This window comes from Hyla sarda, chromosome 1 (genome assembly GCF_029499605.1).
Source record: "Hyla sarda isolate aHylSar1 chromosome 1, aHylSar1.hap1, whole genome shotgun sequence".
Classification (NCBI taxonomy): domain Eukaryota; kingdom Metazoa; phylum Chordata; class Amphibia; order Anura; family Hylidae; genus Hyla; species Hyla sarda.
In genome coordinates, this window is record NC_079189.1 from 265,442,516 (window position 1) to 265,465,258 (window position 22,743).

The window sequence follows — 22,743 nt, forward strand, 5'->3', positions numbered from 1 at the left end:
AAAATCCAGATATACAACACCCACTGCTTCACCCCGGTGCAATCTGTAACTATCTAGAAGCTGATCAGATTAGACTGACAGGACCTATTCCACATAAACCATGTTGACGCTGCGTTAGGTTATTTGCTTTAAGATATTCCAGAATGGTATCTCTCAGAAAACCCTCAAATATCTTACCTACAACATACTCTGTTTGATCATGTATTATTTAGCAAATAATACTTACACAAAGGGTAGTTGGGATCTTAACACTACTTATTGCAGGCAGGAAAGACATTATGCTCTTGAGAAATAGGCCATTTAGTAACTCCATGACCTGCAGTATCTCAGTGAGTACACCCCTTAACGACGCAGGACGTATATTTACGTTCTGCGCCAGCTCCCGTGATATGAAGCGGGATCGCGCCGCGATCCCGCATCATATCGCGTCGGTCCCGGCGCTCATCAACGGCCGGGACCCGCGGCTAATACCACACTTCGCCGATCGCGGCGATGTGCGGTATTAACCCTTTAGAAGCGGCAGTCAAAGCTGACCGCCGCTTCTAAAGTGAAAGTGACCCAGCTGCTCAGTCGGGCTGTTCGGGACCATCGCGGTGAAATCGCGGCGTCCCGAACAGCTGACCGGACACCGGGAGGGCCCTTACCTGCCTCCTCGGTGTCCGAACGGCGAATGACTGCTCCGTGCCTGAGATCCAGGCAGGAGCAGTCAAGCGCCGATAACACTGATCACAGGCGTGTTAATACACGCCTGTGATCTGTGTAAAAGATCAGTGTGTGCAGTGTTATAGGACCTATAACACTGCAAAAAAAATGTAAAAAAAAGTGTTAATAAAGGTCATTTAACCCCTTCCCTAATAAAAGTTTGAATCACCCCCCTTTTCCCATAAGAAAAATAAAACAGTGTAAAAAAAAAAAATGAACATATGTGGTATCGCCGCGTGCGTAAATGTCTGAACTATAAAAATATATCATTAATTAAACTGCACGGTCAATGGCGTACGCGCAAAAAAATTCCAAAGTCCAAAAAAGCGTATTTTGGTCACTTTTTAGACCATTAAAAAATGAATAAAAAGTGATCAAAATGTCCGATCAAAACAAAAATCATACCGATAAAAACTTCAGATCACGCTGCAAAAAATGAGTCCTCATACCGCCCTATACGTGGAAAAATAAAAAAGTTATAGGGGTCAGAAGATGACATTTTTAAACGTATAAATTTTCCTGCATGTAGTTATGATTTTTTCCAGAAGTGCGACAAAATCAAACCTATATAAGTAGGGTATCATTTTAACCGTATGGACCTACAGAATAATGATAAGGTGTAATTTTTACCGAAATATGTACTGTGTAGAAACGGAAGCCCCCAAAAGTTACAAAATGGCATTTTTTCTTCGATTTTGTCGCACAATGATTTTTTTTTCCGTTTCGCCGTGCATTTTTGGGCAAAATGACTAATTTCAGAATAGAATTGGCGACGCAAAAAATAAGCCATATGTGGATTTTTAGGTGGAAAATTGAAAGGGTTATGATTTTTAAAAGGTAAGGAGGAAAAAACGAAAGTGCAAAAACGGAAAAACCCTGAGTCCTTAAGGGGTTAAAATGTATTTATCTGCAGCAATGCTGGCAGCACTCATAGGTCTAGAGGCATTTTCTGAGAGAAACTTGTCTTGTAAAATCACTGTATGGTCTTGCCCACCGTGCTGCAGATAATTTTCAGGGTCTTGTCAATCTTCTGATGGCATAAGCCATCTCTATGTAGAGCAACAATATTTTTTTTCAGATCCTCAGAGAGTTCTTTGTCATGAAGTGCCATGTTTAACTTCCAATGACCGGTTTATACTAAAGAATGTGAGAGCGATAACACCAAATAAAAAAACCTGTTCGCCATTTACACCTGAGTTAGTAACACTAACAGATCACAGGACACCAGGGAGGGCAAATGGCTAATAGCGCACGATTTAGACATTTCCACTTAGAGCTGTACATACTTTTATTGCCAAGGTTTAGACATTAATGGCTGTGTGTTGAGTTATTTTGAGGGGACACAACATTAAACACTGTTATGCAGGCTGTCCACTCTCTAATTTACACTGTAGCAGAGTGTCATTTCTTCAGTGTTGTCACATAAAAAGATAAATAAAATATTTACAAAAATGTGAGTGGTGTACTCACTTATGTGATTTACTGTGTGTGTTGTCAGACAATGAAGCCATTAAATTGTACCGACCTGGCTGGATTTGAAATTTAATATCCCATTGCCCCTAAACTCCCCAACCATTAAGTACTGTCATTAATTAAATGAGTCAATAATGTATATATTATATTGTAGTAAATATAACGCGTTTATAGGCTTGTCATTTATTTTCTTTTTTCCTTTTAGTCCATTGATCCTGGGCAGCAGTTCACTTGGGAGCACTCAAACCTTGAAGTCAACAAACCCAAAAACCGCTATGCTAATGTGATTGCCTATGATCACTCTCGTGTCATCCTCATGCCTGTTGAAGGTACAGATACCTGCTCATACTGTGATGCATAGATACATAAACTGTACACCAAATGGAGCTATTGTGGTCAGTTTTAAAGTGTTTTAATGATGTTTTAATTATGTCTGACGTGCTTAATATACCAAACAGTGCATTCATCACACAATAAGAATGTGCATTAATTTCCATTCAAATCAGATGGGTGAAAAATTGTCCTTTGAAAACTTTGAAAAAGTAATGATGAATTAAAATGTACTCAAAATGAAATGATGAAAATCATTTATATAAAAAAATGAAACTAACCTTTAGAAAAATGATGGTACCCTGAGCTTGCCCAACCTTTTAAGGCAGTCAATTTCTGTTACAGATTCTTTCACAGATGTTCAAAAAAAAGGATTTAGATGAGGGCTCATAAAAGGCCACTCCAAGATAGTCCAATGTTTTGCTCTTAGTCATTTTTGGGTGTTTTTAAATGTCCGTGATTCCTGTAAAAAAGAATGTTTCCAAATATTGGATAATGTGCATCCAGATGATCACTATATAATTCCTGAAATAGAGACACGCGCGGCTATCAATAATAAAATATTATTATTATCCTCTCAGATTCGCAATAAAGTCCTGCAAATGAATAGAGTGTGGTATCATGTACGGCTCACCATTAGAAGCAAACACGAGTCCTCCCTGGTTCAAGCGCTCAGATCGACTACCAGTGGGTCCTCCCACAAGCCATCTCTGTGCGCAGACCTCGATGTGCTGGAACAGGGGTTTCTCGCTAAGCCCGGGTGCGGATGAGGTAGTTATAGTGGAGGAACGGCGTGATGTGGATGTGTTCGTACAAGCCTCATGGTGTCTGCCTCATGGAGAGTTAGCACGCCAAATCCTGTTTGAACAGAGTCACGGACAGAGGTTGTAGGATTCAATCTATATATATATATATATATATATATATATATATATATATATATATATATATATAAAGTATAAAGATGTATATGTATATATATATATATATATATATATATATATATAGAGTATAAAGATGATAGGTGGGGTAGTCTTTAGGCGTACTGTACCTGTATTTGCTTTTCGAAGCCTCCATGTACTCCTTCCTCAGTAAAATAGATACACAAATATTAGCTTATACTAAGAGGATGGGGAACTATATGTAGAGAATCCCAGACCAGCTGATTAGCGCTGTTTGTGTGGTAATATAGAAAACCTGGAGTGAATTTCATTTGAGAGTAAAATCGAATCACTTGGAGGAATAAATGAATCTGTATTTGTGCTATGTCTTCATAAAAAATATTTAAAGAAAATATTTATATCCAAATGTATATTATTTGGTAGTGTATAAAGAAAATACAAATGTAAAGAGAAAATGATGATGAAAATGATAAATCCTGATGAATGGAAAATCGATGTCTGGTACACGGGGTCAAAAAATATGAATATGAGTGAGTAAAAAATGAAAAATAAAAATGGAAATGAAGATAAGAACAATAGTGCAAATGAAAATAAAAATAAATGTAAATATTAAAAAGAATAAAAGTGATAATAGATGAAAATGTAAGCACAAATGGAAATTAGATAAATGATAAACATGAGATAAAAATAAATTAGAGATAAAAATCAAATATTGAAGTACAATGGAGATACATTTAAAAATGCTGAAATAAATATGCAGGGTAGAGTGCAGTTAAAAAGTACCATGCCAATACATCTACATACGAGACCATTCTTGACTATGCAGATTACTGGGAAATGTGAAGATCACAGGCGGCTTGTCAGACAAAGAGACATAGTGAGAGGGGACTAATCCCTAGGGCCGATTGATGTGCTGGTAAAACAGCCTGGAACTGTGAGGAAGAGCCACCACTCCACACTATTTAAGTTTTATCCAGAAATCCAAATAATTCAAAATCTATGTTAAGACCTCTTGGAGTTAATGATTAAAATGTAAAGATTTTACAAGATTTGACATCTTGGCCAAATAATCACCCCCAGCCAATCTTGCTTTGTTGACTGCAATTTAATTAAATGCCCTTGTCAGAAGCAGTACAAAAGGTAGAATCTCTGGGGCATTAAAAACCCGGATAGCAGAAAATATGTATAACATTCGCAAGATGAGAAGCCACTTTCTTGCTCTCCACTATAGTAAATTTCATGCAAGCGATTCATGCTAGATGACATTTACTGCTTTACAGTCATTAAAGCAAGATTGGCGGGGGATAATTTGGCCAACATGTCAAGAGAAGAAACCCGAATAGAGAGTGTGCTAGGTTAGAGAAATCATACTGTTATTCACTATGGCATGCAGATTACAGGCATTGCCATTAGAATCACTGCTGCAGAGCATCTATGTGTCAGCAGGGAGACCATAAGGTGTCAAAATTGAAGAGGATAAAGAGATCTTTTGTCATATTGAAAGTAATTTGATGTGAAAATTAAATGTTTACATTACCCATTCTGGCGAGCATCGAGCTGGCGGTCCTCCGTCAGACGAGATACCACCTGTTCCAACCCCTGCCTCTCAGTGCCCCCCTGATTATGAAAGTATGAATGTTTCATTTAATCAGTTATGGTTCATTTCTATTGCTCCAAAATGTTTCATTGGACTCTTGTGATAATAGCACAGGTAATGTGACGTTGACGGCCAAAGGGCCTCAATCTTGAAAAAATTACAACCCCTAAGATTGAAAGATGAATGTTGCAGCATTTGTACACAAAAGGGGTTCACAACCCCTAACATTAAAAGGTGAATGTTGAAATCTCTATTGAAGATGCATGTTAGCTAGTGCTACCATCCAACAATTTAAGGCCCAAGCCCAGAAGCATCAGTAAGCCAAGTAGTTCCTGAAAGACACAGGGGCAGTCAGGTGCAGGCATCAGCAGTACACCCGAGGGTTTCATAACCCCTTACATTGAAAAATCAATGTTGAAATCTCAATTAAGCATTTATGTTAGCTAGTGCTACCATAACGTATTTGGAGTTAATATCTCAATCCCATCAGCATCAGAAAACGATATATTGGCTGAATGACACAGCCTGGAGGTGGGGAAAGCATAAGGAGCCCATATAGTGTCTGAATGGTACAGCCTGAAGTTGGCTGAAGCATGAGGAGACCATATAGTGGCTGAATGACACAGCGTGGAGGTGTTGGCAGCATGAGGAGACCATATAGTGGCTAAATGGCACAGCCAGGAGTTGGTAGCAGCATGAATAGACACTAGGCCTTCACAATCCCTAAGATTAAAAGATGAATTCAGAAATTTAAACTGAAGATTTTGGGTAGCTATTGCTACCATAACAACATTTTTATTTCCAGGCCCAGCACCAGTATCACTAAACCATATATTGCCTGAATGACACAGCCTGGAGTTGTCTGAAGCATGAGTACACACCAGGGCTTCACAATCCCAAAGAAAAAACTGAAGAATTTTTGAAATTTAAAATCAAGGTTTTGGATAGCTAGTGCTACCTACCATAACAACATTTTTATTCCCAGGCCCAGCAGCAGTATCACTAAACCATACAGCCTGGAGTTGGCTGAAGCATGAGTACACACCAGGGCTTCACAATCCCAAAGAAAAAACAGAAGAATTTTTGAAATTTAAAATCAAGATTTTGGACCATAACAAAATTTTTATTCCCAGACCCAGGCCCAGCAGCAATATCAGTAAACCATATATTGCCTGAATGACACAGCCTGGAGTTGGCTGAAGCATGAGGAGACCTGTTATAAACAGCGCTCCAGCCGGACATACCGTCCGTGAGCGCATCTGTCCCCGAATGTCGGTTCCCGGCGGGGCTGGGATTCACATCGCGGGATGCGCATGCGAGCCCCAGCCCGTCACTTACCTCCGGGGACCGGCCTCTCTCTCTCAGCTCTGACACGTGCGCCGGAGCTTTGAGATTTAAAGGGCCAGTGCGCCCATAAATAGTTTTACACCTGAACCATTATTATATGTTGTACTACCTCCCTAGTACCCTTGCCGGATCTTTGTTTGCCTTGCGCCTTAGAGAAAGCAGTCCTAGTGTTCCTTTACCGTCTACCAGACCTTTGCATTCTGTGACCCGACTGTGTTTCTAGCCACCAGCCTATTGACCTTCTGCTATCCTACTGACTATGCTCCTGTGCCGCCTGCCCTGACCTCTAGCCAGCCTGACTACGTCCTGCCTATTCCTTTGGTACCACACATCACCTCAGCCGCCTGTGTGGTCGAATAGTGCCAGGGCTAGCGACCTGGTTGTCGCCTGCCGCAGCAAGCCCAACCCGCTTTGCGGCGGGCTCTGGTGAAAACCAGCGACACCTTAGACTCTGCTCCCTGGCACCGCCCGCGTCATCTGCCACACAGGTCCAGCGGATCCACTACATCACCCGCTCCAGACTACAGTGGAACTACGGATCTACTACTCCCTGGGTACCTGCCATCTCCGGTGAGTCTAACAGTAAGATCCGGCCATGGATCCCTGCGAGGTACATCTGCCTGAGGATTCGGATCTCTCCTCCGAAGTGGTCCATCAGTCGCAACAGTTGGCCCATCAGGCGCAGCAATTAAAATCAACTGTCCACCATGGTGCAGCTACTTCTGACTTTGCAGCAGCAGTCACCATCAGTACCTGCAGCTCCCTCAGCATCTAAGCTTCGTCTTCCCCTTCCCACAAAGTTTGACGGAGATCCTAAGCAATGTAGGAGCTTTGTGATGCAGTGCTCCTTGCACCTGGAGCTCAAGGCGGATCAGTTTCCTACGGAGTGTGCTATGGTGGCCTTTGTAATCAGCCTCTTGTCTGGAAAGGCCCTGGCCTGGGCTACTCCGCTCTGGGATCATAGCGATCAAATTACCTTTAACTTCATGGCATTCCTGGCTTAATTCCGCAGCGTTTTTCAAGAACCCGCACGTGTCTCTTCTGCCGAGTCTGCACTTCTTTACCTGAGTCAAGGGACTTCCTCTGTGGGAGACTATGCAGTCCAGTTTTGTATCCTTGCTTCTGAATTGGCATGGAACGACGAGGCCTTGTGTGCTATATTTAAAAAAGGACTTTCTAGTAGCATAAAGGACGCCCTTGCTGCTCGAGATCTTCCGTCTAACCTGTGTGAGCTGATCCATTTGGCCGCACGAATTGATGTACGTTTGTCCGAAAGACAGGAGGAGCTCCTAAAAGAAACTGGATTTTCTGAAAAGGCTATGCCAAAGGATCATACTCGCCATACCCAGGAGGAAAGATACCGACGTCGCAGCAAGAATTTGTGCCTATACTGTGCCAGTACGGAACATTTCCTCAAAGACTGCCCTGCCCGTTCTCAGAATCCAGGCAAACGTCCGAACTCAGGATATGTAGGAGGGACTTCTCTGGGTGTGTGCACCGTCTCTTCCCGTTTGAATATTTCCGTACAAGTCTACATTTCTGCTCAGACTTCTTTCTTCGCTAATGCATTTTTGGACTCTGGTTCTGCTGGCAATTTTATTGATGCCTCACTCATGCATGAACATCGCCTTGCCAAGCCCCTGTTCATCTCTTCTGTCACAGGACAAAATCTGGACTGTAGAGTACTATATCGCACGGAGTCTCTCCTTCTGCAAGTGGGGGTCTCACATAAGGAGAGGATTGAATTCTTTGTGCTACCACATTGTACTTCTCAGATACTTCTTGGTCTTCCTTGGCTCCAACTCCATTCCCCGCAGCTTGATTGGAAATCTGGAGAGGTCACTCGCTGGGGGCAATGCTGCCATAATCATTGTCTAGAGTCGGTCCAGCCTAAAATTCTTTCTGAAATTTCTCCCATGCCAGGTCTGCCTACGCCTTATCAAGATTTCTCAGATGTCTTCTGCGAAAGACAGGCCAAGATTTTTGCCTCCACATAGTCCTTGTATAAATTACGGAGGTCTAGATCACGGTCATGAATCGTTATCCTCTTCCTCTGATTGTTATCCTCTTCCTCTGATCTCAGAACTTTTTCATCATCTTCAGGGGGCCAAAGTCGTCTCCAAACTGGATTTACGAGGTGCCTACAACCTGATTCGAGAGGGAGATGAATGGAAAACGGCTTGCAACACCCGCGATGGACATTTTGAGTATCTAGTGATGCCTTTTGGCCTTTGCAATGCTCAAGCTGTTTTCCAAGAATTCGTCAATTATATCTTCCTCGTCGTTTATATTGATGACATACTGATTTATTCTTCCAACTTGGAAGAGTATCGTACTCATGTTCGTCTGGTCCTACAACGCCTACAGAGGAATCATCTCTATGCCAAACTGGAGAAATGCCTTTTTGAAAAATCCAGTCTTCCTTTTCTAGGATACATTGTCTCTCATGAAGGACTACAAATGGATCCAATAAATTTGTCTGCGGTTTTGGATTGGCCCCGCCCCACCGGTCTTCGGGCTATTCAACGTTTCCTGGGATTTGCAAACTACTACCGCCAGTTCATCCCACATTTTTCTTCTTTGGTTGCTCCCATTGTAGCTCTCACCAAGAAGGGCGCCAACCCGGATTTGTGGTCATCTGAGGCCAAGGAAGCTTTCTCCAGCTGAAAGTCTGCTTTTGCTTCAGCTCCCATGCTATCAAGACCGGATCCGGGAAAACCTTTTGCCTTGGAGGTTGATGCTTCCTCCATCGAAGCAGGCGCCATTTTTACCCAGAAAAGTGCCAAGGGTAAAACCGTGACCTGTGGGTTCTTCTAAAACCTTCTCGCCTGCGGAGAGAAACTACTCCATCGGAGATCGTGAACTGCTTGCTATAAAGCTCGCCTTAGAGGAGTGGCGACACCTGTTGGAAGGATCTCCACACCCGATCAGTATTTATTCTGACCACAAAAACCTCATGTACCTTCAGTCAGCTCAACGTTAACCCACGTCAGGCAAGGTGGTCGTTGTTCTTCTCCTGGTTTAATTTTCTCATTCATTTCCATCCAGCTAATGAGAATATCAGAGCTGATGCCCTCTCCAGCTCTTCTAATGTGGTGGGTTTGGATCCTACTCCAAGACATATTAATCCTCCTGATTGTCTGATTTCTGCAGCCCCTGCCGATCTTCTACAGCAACCTCCTGGTAAAACTTTCATACCAGTCAGATTGAGATGCAAAGTTTTAAACTGGGGTCATTCTTCCTTATTGGCTGGTCATCCTGGAATATGAAAGACACTTCTTCTTATCTCCCGACACTATTGGTGGCCACATCTGAAACACTGTGTCACTGAGTTTGTGCGTTCCTGTACCACTTGTGCTCGAAATAAGACCTCCCGACAGAGACCCACGGGACTTTTGCAGCCGTTGCCCATCCCTGAGATTCCATGGATTCACATTAGATTGTCCTCAGTGAATAGTGGAGCTGAACCAACAGAATAAAATACTTCTGTAGAAGAGGGAACAGCATAGGACAGAGGCAATGGGAGGACAGGGACTGCTCCCGGGCCATGCCAACTGAGGTTGTGTCTGAGGAACCCACTGACTGTTGACTGGGGGTGTCAGATGTCACTTGTGATAAAGTGGATGACCGTGTTAACCAATCGACGATGGCAGTTGGGTTACTGGTCGAGACACGACCGCTAGCTGATAATGGGAGCTCAGGTATCTCGTTGCGACTCCTGCTGCCACTCGCCACTAGTCTGCTGTTACCGCTAGTGACTAGCAGTTGGCAGTGGAACGCTGCGTTATAATCAATTCAGTGTGTCTGTGTAACAAACAGAGACACGCAGTCCATCCTATCCCTCTGCAGTGTATGGCATGAAATGAGCAGCCACAAAATGGCTGCCAATTATATAGGGCTGTGACATCACAGGGGTGAATGAATGCTGATAGGCTGCATCCTGCATGTGATTCAGAGTCATCCCGCCTACCTCCCTACCCACCTTGCCTTCCCAGCTTCCCCTGCCCCATGTACTGACATGTGGATCAGCCATTTTAGGTGTCTTGGAGCCTGGAAAGCTGTGGAACGCGGCAATATTCGCATTCGTTGCAAATCGAATACATCCTGAAATTCGTAACCAATTTTGGTTCGTCTGCTTCGATTCGCTCATCTCCAGTCTTAACTTAGATTTAGAATTTTTGGGATTTCCAGATGAAACTTGAGGACTTGTGGGGACTCTTCCTCATGGTCCATCGGTGCCAGGCTGTTTTACCAGCACAGCGATTGGCCCTGGGGATTAGATCACTCTCACTATGTCTCTTTGTCTGACAAGCCACCACTGATCTTCACATTTCCCAGTAATCTGCATAGTCAAGAATGGTTTTGTTTGTAGATGTATTGGAATGGTACTTTTTAACTGCACTCTACCCTGCATATTTATTTCTGCATTTTTGAATTTATCTCCATTGTACTTCCATATTTATTTTTACTTGTACCCCTACATATATTTTTATCTCTCGTGTTTATCCCTTATCTCATTTGCATTTTTAGTTAATTTTTACTTATATTATCTTTTACATAGTTACATAGTTAGCACGGTCGAAAAAAGACATATGTCCATCAAGTTCAACCAGGGAATTAAGGGGTAGGGGTGTGGCGCGATATTGGGGAAGGGATGGGATTTTATATTTCTTCATAAGCATTAATGTTATTTTGTTCCAGGAATGTATCTAATCCTGTTTTAAAGCTGTTAATTTGTCCTGCTGTGACCAGTTCCTGAGTTAGACTGTTTCATAAGTTCACAGTTCTCAGGGTAAAGAAGGCGTGTTGCCCCTTGAGACTAAACTTTTTCTTCTCCAGACGGAGGGAGTGCCCCCTCGTCCTTTGGGGGGGTTTAACCTGGAACAGTTTTTGTATGGGCCCTTAATATACTTATATACGTTTATCATATCCCCCCTTAAACGTCTCTTCTCAAGACTAAACAATTGTAACTCCTTTAATCGCTCCTCATAGCTAAGATGTTCCATGCCTCATATTAGTTTCGTCGCGCGTCTCTGCACCCTTTCCAGCTCCACAGTGTCCCTTTTATGTACAGGCGACCAAAACTGAACAGCATATTCCAGGTGAGGCCGTACCAATGCTTTATAAAGGGGGAGTATTATGTCCCTGTCCCTTGAGTCCATGCCTCTTTTGATACATGACAATATCCTGCCGGCTTTGGAAGCAGCAGCCTGACATTGCATGCTATTCTGTAGTCTGTGATCTACAAGTACACCCAGATCCTTCTCTACCAGTGACTCTGCCAGTTTAATCCCCCCTAAGACATACGACGCATGCAGGTTACTAGTACCCAGATGCATAACTTTACATTTATCCACATTGAACCTCATTTGCCAAGTGGATGCCCAGACACTTAGTCTATCCAAGTCATCTTGTAACTTATGCACATCCTCTATAGACTGTACCGTGCTACAAAGCTTGGTGTCATCTGCAAAGATAGAAACAGAGCTGTTAATACCATCCTCTATATCATTGATAAATAAATTAAACAACAGCGGGCCCAGTACTGAACCTTGGGGTACACCACTAATTACCGGGGACCAATCAGAGTACGAATTATTGACCACCACTCTCTGGGTACGATCCATGAGCCAGTGTTCAATCCAGTTACAAACTAAAATTTCCAAACCCAAAGACCTTAACTTACCTGTCAGACGTCTATGAGGGACAGTATCAAATGCTTTAGCAAAATCCAGAAACACTATATCCACAGCCATTCCTCTTTCAAGGCTTCTACTCACCTCTTCATAAAAGCAAATTAGATTGGTTTGACAACTTCTATTCTTAGTAAACCCATGCTGGCTATCACTTAGAATACAATTATCCCCTATGTATTCCTGTATGTAATCCCTTATAAGTCCTTCAAACAAGTTACCCACAATGCACGTTAAACTTACCGGCCTATAGTTTCCTGGGGAAGACCTAGAGCCCTTTTTGAAGATTGGCACCACATTCGCCTTGCGCCAGTCCCCTTTTACTCATTCTCATATTCACTTCATTCACATTTGTTGACCCCTGTGTAGCAGACATCGATCTTCCATTTATAATTTTCATAATTTTATAATTTTCTCTATTTACCATATTATATATCATTTTATATCTTTTCATTTGTATATTTTTATACAATACCAAATAATATATGTTTGTATATATATAAAAAAAAAATGTAATATATTTTATAAAGGCATAGCACAAATACAGACTGATTTATTCCTCCATTTGATTCAGTTTTCCCCATTCTCCAGTATAAGCTATCCTAACATTTGTGTATCTATTTTACTGAGGATGGAGCCTATGAAGGCTCCAAAACGCATTTACATACAGGTACAGTAAACCCAAAGACTAGCCTGCCTATTATCTTTATACCCTAAAAAGATTGAATCCTACAACCTCTGTCTGTGACATTGTTCGAATGGGATTCAGCATGCTAACTCTCCAAGAGTCAGACGCCGGCTTGTACAAACACATCCACATTACGCCGCTCCTTTGCTACAACTACCTCATCCGCACCCAGACTCAGCGAGTAAGCCCTGTTCCAGCACATCGAGGTCTGCGCACGGAGATGGCTCGTGGGAGGGCCCACTGGTAGTCGATCTGAGTGCAAGAACCAGGGAGGACATGTGTTTACTTCTAATGGTTAGCGGTACATGATACCACACACTATTCATTTGCAGGACTTTATTGTGGATCTGAGAGGAGCGAATATTATTGGGAACCGCACGTGTCTCTATTTCAGGAATTACATAGTGATCATCTGGATGCGCATTATCCAGTATTTGGAAACATTCTTCTTTTTTTAAGGAATCACGGACATCATATGCAGATACCTACATTTCTTGCAGATATCTTTTTACAGGACCAACCAAAACTACAATAACATAGGGCACACTATTGCAACTATATCCCACTTATAATTCTTTGTTGTGGTACATTTTATATATCCACCATACAAATGATTATCATTATTTAATTTAAAGAGTACCTGTCTCACAAAAACTTTTTATATGAGTCTTAACTCATAATGCAGCCTGGGCACTAACTAGCACAGCGCAGCTCGCTGCCTGTCAATCAGACAGATGGGAGCGAGTGCTGTGCACACTGCATGGTGCACCTCAGCTACATTGAGCACTGCCTGCAGTGATCAAGCTTTGAAAGAGGATTATGAAGGAAATACTTGGAGAAAATTAATGAAGAGGACAACATACCAGCAGCATAATATAAAGCAATGGAGATGGTGGCAGGTACTCTAATTTTGTTTGTTTTGTGTATTGTCACCATATATTCACCCACAAGGGCCCTGTGGATGGCTAATTAATTACTAATTGTCACCATATATTCACCCACAAGGGCCCTGTGGATAGCTAATTAATTACTAAGTTTTTATGTTTGTACTATTTTTTATGTTTAATTACTCATTAAATCAGTTTTACCTTCACTTTCATCAGTGTATATATATATATATATATATATATATATATATATATATATATAAAAATATATATATATATATATATGAGTAGTTAGGAGTAGCCGTATTAGTCCAGTGGTGCAAAAAGCAAAATCATCGGTAGTTGCAGTATCTTGTAATACCTTTTTTATTGGACTAACAAGATTTTGCAGAGACAAGCTTTCGGGACTCCTCCCTTTATCAAGTCATAAGCATTTCTGAGCTCACAAGGAGGAAACACACATTCTGTCTCACAAAATATGCAGGGGTTAAAACAACATATGTGGAGAATGGACATGGTGGTTACGCTGGACAGAGGAGTAAGGACAATTTTACTACAGAACCATAGACTGAAGATAAGACTTAGACAGGGGAGGGGGGAGCAGGGGTGTAATTACTGCTGTAATTGCCCACTGGCCCCTGGTTTTGCTTATCATGCACAGGTAGGTTAGTGTTAGGTCCCGAACCACTTGAGAAACCATGGCGTTGGTGTGCGGGCTCAGGTATGTCCTTCATATAAGGATATACTGGGTAATGTCTCAATTTTAACATCAGTGTTGAGGGTTAGCCAAGGTCATTGTTCACATCTCCCACAGTATAGAAAGAGGAAGGAAGGCGCCTCATGTGCGGGATCAGCAGATCTTGTTAGTGGGGGTGGGGGACGGTAATTCCCAGGCCGCTTACCAAAGTTGGTTGTGCGCCCACACACAACAAGATAAAATGTAGAATGAATAAAAGTGAAGGTCCACTGCAGCCCTCCTGGGTAGAAGTAGAATCAAAACAGGATGCCCGTGAGTTCAGGAGTTAGTCCGGTGCAGAGAGGAACCATCAGGGAGCCAGATAAAATCAATGGATTTATTAAATGCAACGCGTTTCGCTGCCCATGCGCAGCTTCATCAGGCATAACAAGAGAAGGCTGGTAACAGGTATATATACCCCCAGAATGCTTTTTGAAAAAGTTGTTACATAAAATTACATGTATACATATAAATATGACAATATGTAAAAAACAAGCAATAGATATGAATGGACAAACAACAATAACAGAGATAAAACAATAATGTAGACATACAATAAAACCGCATTAAACATATAAATATCGCATGTGGTGTGAATACACATCACATGCGACTCAAGAAGTCACACCACTTGGTCAAAGGTGCGGCATTCAACACTGCACTTTGGATGTTTTTTTTTTCCCCAAAATTTATAATATAGAAAAAAGCATATGGACCTTAAAGGTACTATATGCATTAATTCAAAAAGCAAAATTTAAAAGGTGAATTATATATGGCTGCACTATCCACATGGGCAGTAACGAAAACAATACAAAGGAATATTACAAAAACAGAATAAAATAAAATAAACAGTGCGGTATTAAATACCGCACCTAGCCCGAACGCGAAGTGTGAATACTTCTTAGAATAGCCGAAAAAGAAGGAAAAATAGAATAAAATGACAAGTGCGGTATTAAATACAGCACCTGGCCAAAACGCGAGGTGTGAATACTCTTAGAATAATGACAACATATTATAGAATCAGACTTTGCATACAGCAAACTATAAAAAAAATACGGAGGTTCCTGCATACAAAGAAGAAAAATTGAATGCTGAAGCATAGATAATAATAAATAGACACTTGTAGAAAAGAAGAAGACAAAATAATAAGCATAAAACGCAACATAAGGCATACATATAAATCAATTTCAGTGGACAAGTGTGAAACAAGAAGACAGTATCCTGAGTAGGACGCTCCAAGATGAACAGCAAAGAAGGAACAACACAAAACGGGTATTAATGTGATATTGTAGAGATTAATCTATTAAAAAATATGATATTATAGACCCTAATTTATCAAATTATTTAACTGTATCGATACATTCATTGAAACCTTGAGGGTTCAAAGTGTGTAATTTATGGAGCCAAAACGATTCACGATTATTTAATCTTTGTATTCTGTTAGGTAAATGAATTGGGATAGTTTCTAAAATGATTAGTTTCAATGTTTCAGTATTTTTTGATGGTGAAGAGTGAAGTGTCGGGACAGACTGTGCAACATAAAACCATGTTTTATGTTCCATCTGTGCTTGTTCATCCTGGAGCGTACAGTTTGTGTAGTGCGGCCGACATATTGGCGGTCGCAACCACAAGTTAATAGATAAATAGCAAAAGTGGTGTCACAATTTAATGAATCTTTTATTTTAAATGTTTGTTGTGTGGAATAGGAGGAAAAAGTGTCAGTTTGGATAATCCATTCGCAACAGAGGCAGCGGCTTTTTTTTACAGGGGAAGCAAAGTGGTTTAGAGGTACGAAAATCTGAATATCTGATACCACAGAATATTCGTACCTCTAAACCACTTTGCTTCCCCTGTAAAAAAAAAGCCGCTGCCTCTGTTGCGAATGGATTATCCAAACTGACACTTTTTCCTCCTATTCCACACAACAAACATTTAAAATAAAAGATTCATTAAATTGTGACACCACTTTTGCTATTTATCTATTAACTTGTGGTTGCGACCGCCAATATGTCGGCCGCACTACACAAACTGTACGCTCCAGGATGAACAAGCACAGATGGAACATAAAACATGGTTTTATTTTGCACAGCCTGTCCCGACACTTCACTCTTCACCATCAAAAAAATACTGAAACATTGAAACTAATCATTTTAGAAACTATCCCCATTCATTTACCTAACAGAATACAAAGATTAAATAATCGTGAATCGTTTTGGCTCCATAAATTACACACTTTGCACCCTCAAGGTTTCAATGAATGTATCGATACAGTTAAATAATTTGATAGATTAGGGTCTATAATATCATATTTTTTAATAGATTAATCTCTACAATATCACATTAATACCCGTTTTGTGTTGTTCCTTCTTTGCTGTTCATCTTGGAGCGTCCTACTCAGGATACTGTCTTCTTGTTTCACACTTGTCCACTGAAATTGGTTTATATGTATGCCTTATGTTGCGTTTTATGCTTATTATTTTGTCTTCTTCTTTTTTACAAGTGTCTATTTATTATTATCTATGCTTCAGCATTCAATTTTTCTTCTTTGTATGCAGGAACCTCCGTATGTTTATTATAGTTTGCTGTATGCAAAGTCTGATTCTATAATATGTTGTCATTATTCTAAGAGTATTCACACTTCGCGTTCGGGCTAGGTGCGGTATTTAATACCGCACTGTTTATTTTATTTTATTCTATTTTTGTAATATTCCTTTGTATTGTTTTCGTTACTGCCCATGTGGATAGTGCAGCCATATATAATTCACCTTTTAAATTTTGCTTTTTGAATTAATGCATATAGTACCTTTAAGGTCCATATGCTTTTTTCTATATTATAAATTTTGGGGGGAAAAAAAAACATCCAACGTGCAGTGTTGAATGCCGCACCTGTGACCAAGTGGTGTGACTTCTTGAGTCGCATGTGATGTGTATTCACACCACATGCGATATTTATATGTTTAATGCGGTTTTATTGTATGTCTACATTATTGTTTTATCTCTGTTATTGTTGTTTGTCCATTCATATCTATTGCTTGTTTTTTACATATTGTCATATTTATATGTATACATGTAATTTTATGTAACAACTTTTTCAAAAAGCACTCTAATGGTTAATTTCTGGGGGTATATATACCTGTTACCAGCCTTCTCTTGTTATGCCTGATGAAGCTGCGCATGGGCAGCGAAACGCGTTTCATTTAATAAATCCATTGATTTTATCTGGCTCCCTGATGGTTCCTCTCTGCGCCGGACTAACTCCTGAACTCACGGTCACCCTGTTTTGATTCTATCTCCCACAGTAGTGCACCTATACTAAACACACCAACATAAAATAGAGTGCAAATTGAGTATCTTCATCATGTGCGGCAGGAATTGGGATAGAACATTACAGAAGTGTGTTTTAGCTTTATTTAACCATTATATATCCAAATAAAACAGAATCAAAACTAATACTTAAGTAAAAAGTAAAAAAAATAAAAATAAAATAAAAAAGTATAACAATTCCAACTTGTTCTATTAAGATATAAACATATATTATTTATTTAAAAGAAGTCAGTACCAGTCTGATTTAATAAATGCATATATTCTGCATAAGAAATAGGGCTGTAGGTATAGTTGGCAGCAATAATTAGGCTTACAATTTTTACTGAAATGATTAATACTGAGGTTTGTTTAGGTTAAGCTTTCCCTGTTCACAGTGACAGACAATATTAGTTATAAGATAGATAATGTTTAATGATATAACTGCTTGGTAAAGCATTTATTTGGATTTCTTTCACATTCTTGGTGAAAAAATATAATAATTCCTAACAAACTAACCAAACAAAAATATCTCTTGCAATGGGATACTAATCCCAGATAATGCATGTAAAGTTTTCAGATCCTTTCACATCTTATGGTACCCTGATCAAACACCTTTTTACATTTTCTTGATACACCTTCCCATTTCTGAGATATGTAGGTTTATAGTTTGTATGACAATATAGGAAATCAGTCAGATAGGCTTTACCTTAATTGTAATAATAGTAGGGAATATCAGGTGATGGACAAGATTATACAATCAGGGGGTGTGTACTAGGCATATATGCCATCAATATAAAACATTCAAATCCCCTGATTTTATAATATCACCCTTCTGAATGAACTGTACCTATCATTTTTGACATTTCATAGTGACACATTGTAAACATTGATAGGTGGGGTTTGGGGGCTGAGGCTCCACTATTAATATGAAAGGGCAAATTACTAAGTTGAGACCAATCCCCTTAAGTTTCTGATATCAGAGTGTGGTGTATGGATTCATAAATGTAACACTCACGTTTCAGAAGACAGGAACACAGGTGGATGTGGATCCGCTGGACCTGTGTGACAGAGGACTCGGACCGTACCAGTGAGCGGAGTTTAAGGTGCCACTGGTTTTCACCAGAGCCCACCGCAAAGCGGGAGGGACTTGCTGTGGTAGGCGGCACCCAGGTCGCTACCCCTGGCATGGCTCAACCACACAGGTGGCTGAGTAGATACGAGACACAGGAGGGATAAAGCAGCTCATAGTCAGGATAGCAGAAGGTCAGGGCAGGCGGCACAGTAAGAGTCAGGACGTAGAAGGAGGTCAGTAGGCAGGTGGCAGAGGAGCAAGGTCAGGTCACAGAGCAAAGGATCAGATACAAGGCAACGCTCAGGAATGCTTTCTCTCAGGCACAAGGCAACAAAGATCCGGCAGGGAAGTGTGGGAGGAGGAGGAATTTATCAATGAGCCTTTAAATCTTAAAGGGGTAGTCCAGTGGTGAAAAACTTATCCCCTATCCTAAGGATAGGGGATAAGTTTGAGATCGCGGGGGGTCCGACCGCTGGGGCCCCCCTGCGATCTCTCTGTACGGGGCCCCGGCTCTCCGCCGAGATAGCGGGTGTCGACCCCCGCACGAGGCGGCGGCCGACACGCCCCCTCAATACATCTCTATGGCAGAGCCGGAGATTGCCGAAGGCAGCGCTTTGGCTCTGCCATAGAGTTGTATTGAGGGGGCGTGTCGGCCGCCGCCTCGTGCGGAGGTCGACACGCCCCCTTCTCGCGGGCTGTCGGGGCTCCGTACAGGAGATCGCAGGGGGCCCCAGTGGTCGGACCCACCGCGATCTGCAACTTATCCCCTATCCTTAGGATAGGGGATAAGTTGCTCACCACTGAGTCACCTAGGGTACAGGGACATGCGCGCTGAAGCAGAGAGACAGAGGCGGGGGCAGGAGAAGCACCCGGTGAGTGACTGACTGGGATTCGCATGCGGGCTCATCCCGCAATGTGAATCCCAGCCCCACAGGTAGCAGCAGGTAACGGGACTATGCACTCATGGCCAGCATGTGCGGCCGGATCACAGAACGTAACAATAAATAGCTTGCCCCTTTGAGGAAAGTCAGAAACAGAGGGTAACAGCACTCACATTGTATCTGCCCCTTTGTTTTAGGGATCAGTGGGGATCACAGCTCCCATACCCCACCAGTTAAAACATCTAACATGTCACAATAAGATGTCGGAAGTTTTGAAAAATTATAGGAATTCCTAAATTTTTCCGAAACCTTTAGTTTCTAAACCTCCGGTCTTCCGGGACTGGGTCCATGATGTCACGCCACGCCCCCTCCATTTATGTCTATTGGAGGGGGCGTGGCAGCCATCACGACCCCTCCCATAGACATGAATGGAGGGGGCGTGGCATTACGTCACATCTCCAGTCATGGAAACCCAGAGGTTTCCGAAACTAGAGACGCAGCCCCGCATAGAATGCGGGTGCTGCAGGGAGATTGCAGGGGGTCCCAGCGGAGGGTCCTTTGGATAGGGGATAAGATGTTTTTGCCCGGAATACCCCTAAAATCCGGCCTCTGCTGTATCCCCTCCGGACTCGCGTCGCACTCCATTAATTTAAATGAACCAAACAGAGTCTGTTATTGACTCTGATCAGCTCATTTTTTTAACCGTATCAGTTTTATTGCTGACCATGGTTTTCAGTCCGGCAACAAAACCATATACAGTCCAAAAAGGAGCAAACCGGAATTGCTTTCTGACTCAATTCAGCTCATTTAAATTAATGGAGTGAATGAATGGAGAATCAGTCGTACCGTGATGTGATGTTAATGTTGCCTTTAGATGTTGGAACACCACTGGGCCCATTAGCACACATACTGTGGTAACATAAATTTCTCTCCAATTTCAATAAATTTATAACCAAAAATTTATAGATTTTCCATTTCACAACTGTAAATATTAATACATTTGAAAATTGTATACATACTACACAGGTATTCATTTTTTTTTTTAAATGCATGTTTGTTTTTGTAATGTGATTAATTTCTGATTATTACTACCATTCACTACAGGTATTCTTGGCAGCGACTATATAAATGCCAACTATATAGATGGTTACAGAAAACAGAATGCATATATAGCAACTCAGGGTCCTTTGCCTGACACTTTTGGAGACTTTTGGCGCATGGTATGGGAACAGCGCTCTGCTACTATTGTAATGATGACCAGACTAGAGGAGAAGTCTCGGGTGAGTATCTTTATAAAGTCATAAGCTGTTTGGCTTTTAATTAAAAAAAATGTATTCAGTTGATGACTGATGTTGGTGGGAAAAAAGTCTTATCTAAAATTGTGTGAAACTTGCACAAAAAATTTTGATCTACTCTTTTAAAGAAAGAAAACAGGAGAGAAGAGTGGAATTGGTATAAACAAATTGTAAAGGTGCTTTAAAGGGGTCTTCCACAGGATAGGGGAGTAGTGTCCAATTCTGGGGAGTCCAACTGCTAAGACCCTATTGAGATCTTGAGACCAAGAACCTCATTTAAGAGCAGAACAGCCAGTCGAGTGTGTGTTTTGCAGCTCCATTCATTGTCTATGTACTCCCAGCTTTTAGATACTTATTACCTATGCTGTGGATAGGGGACTAGTGTTTTGGCTGTGATCATACATAGTAGAAACGCTGTGTATTTTCAACAGTGGAATTATTTTCTGGAAAATCCACAGCAATTTCAGAAGCAGGAAAAAATATGCACAAAATCTGTGCAGAAATTGACCTGTCAAGGGATTTTCAAATCTTCTGACTATTAAATTTGGTGCTGGAAATGCTGTGGATTTATTGGCGAATTTGCCTTGATTAAGTGAGGGAAGTTAAAATTGCAGTAGATCCATAAGTGCTGATTTTAAAGCTTATTGATATAGATATAATTTATTTGTTTACTTTTATTATTGCATAATACACAAATCTGAAAAGCTCTACCAAAATTCACACAATTTAATATGGATTTTCCATTATGGATTTTGAGGTGGAATTTTTTCTCCTGCAGAAAATTACCAGCATTGTGGCTATAACCGTGGTAATATATATATATATATATATATATATATATATATATATATATATATATACACATACAAAATCCTAAAGTGTTTTCAAATCAACTAGTGCCAGAAAGTTAAACATATTTGAATTACTTCTATTTAAAATTATTTTAAAATGTTTTTGCTCCTTCCAGAACTTTCAGCTGATGTATGCTCCAGAGGTTGTGTAGTTCTTTCCAGTATGACCACAGTGAGAAACCAGTGGAGGTTTGTTATGGGGATTTGCTTCTACTCTAGATAGTTCCTGACACAAAGATGGCAACAGAGAGCACTGTGGTCTGACTGGAAAGAACTACATAACTTTATCTGTAACATACAGCAGCTGATAAGTACTGAAAGGTTTAAGATTTCCAAATAGAAGTAATAGAAGTTGATTTGGAAACATTTGTTTTCCCCTATAGGAACCGTTTAACCTGTTTTTGCACTTTAGTTTTTTCCTCCTTACCTTTAAAAAATCATAATTCTTTAAATTTTGCACCTAAAAATCCATATGATGGCTTATTTTTTGCACCACCAATTCTACTTTGTAATGACATCAGTCATTTTACCCAAAAATCGACGGAGAAACAGAAAAAGAAAATCATTGTGCGACAAAATTTAAGAAGAAACTCCATTTTGTAATTTTGGGGGCTTTAGTTTCTACGCAGTAAATTTTTCGGTAAAAATTACTACTTTTCTTTATTCTGTAGGTCCATACGCTACTTATATAGGTTTGATTTTGCCGTACTTCTGGAAAAAAATCATAACTACATGCAGGAAAATTAATACATTTAAAATTGTCATCTTCTGACCCCTATAACTTTTTTATTTTTCCGCATACGGGTGGTATGAGGGCTAATTTTTTGCGCTTTGATCTGAATTGATCTGCCTTTTTTTTTTTTTTATTGATCTGACTTTTTGATTGCTTTTTATTCATTTTTTCATGATATAAAAAGTTACCAAAAATACACTATTTTGGACTTTCGAATTTTTTGCGCATACGCCATTGACCATGCAGTTTAATT

General features: G+C 40.7%; 1 protein-coding gene across 15 annotated transcripts in view; it reads left to right on the forward strand.

Annotated features, from left to right (window-relative positions):
* PTPRS (protein tyrosine phosphatase receptor type S) overlaps window positions 1–22,743 on the forward strand; it is a 784,683-nt gene that overhangs the window by 614,948 nt on the left and 146,992 nt on the right. For all 15 annotated transcript variants that reach the window (XM_056571644.1, XM_056571636.1, XM_056571669.1 and 12 more), the window contains 2 exons: window positions 2,381–2,504; window positions 20,716–20,891. In XM_056571644.1, coding sequence (XP_056427619.1) covers window positions 2,381–2,504; window positions 20,716–20,891 — 300 coding nt within the window. The remainder of the gene's footprint in view (window positions 1–2,380; window positions 2,505–20,715; window positions 20,892–22,743) is intronic.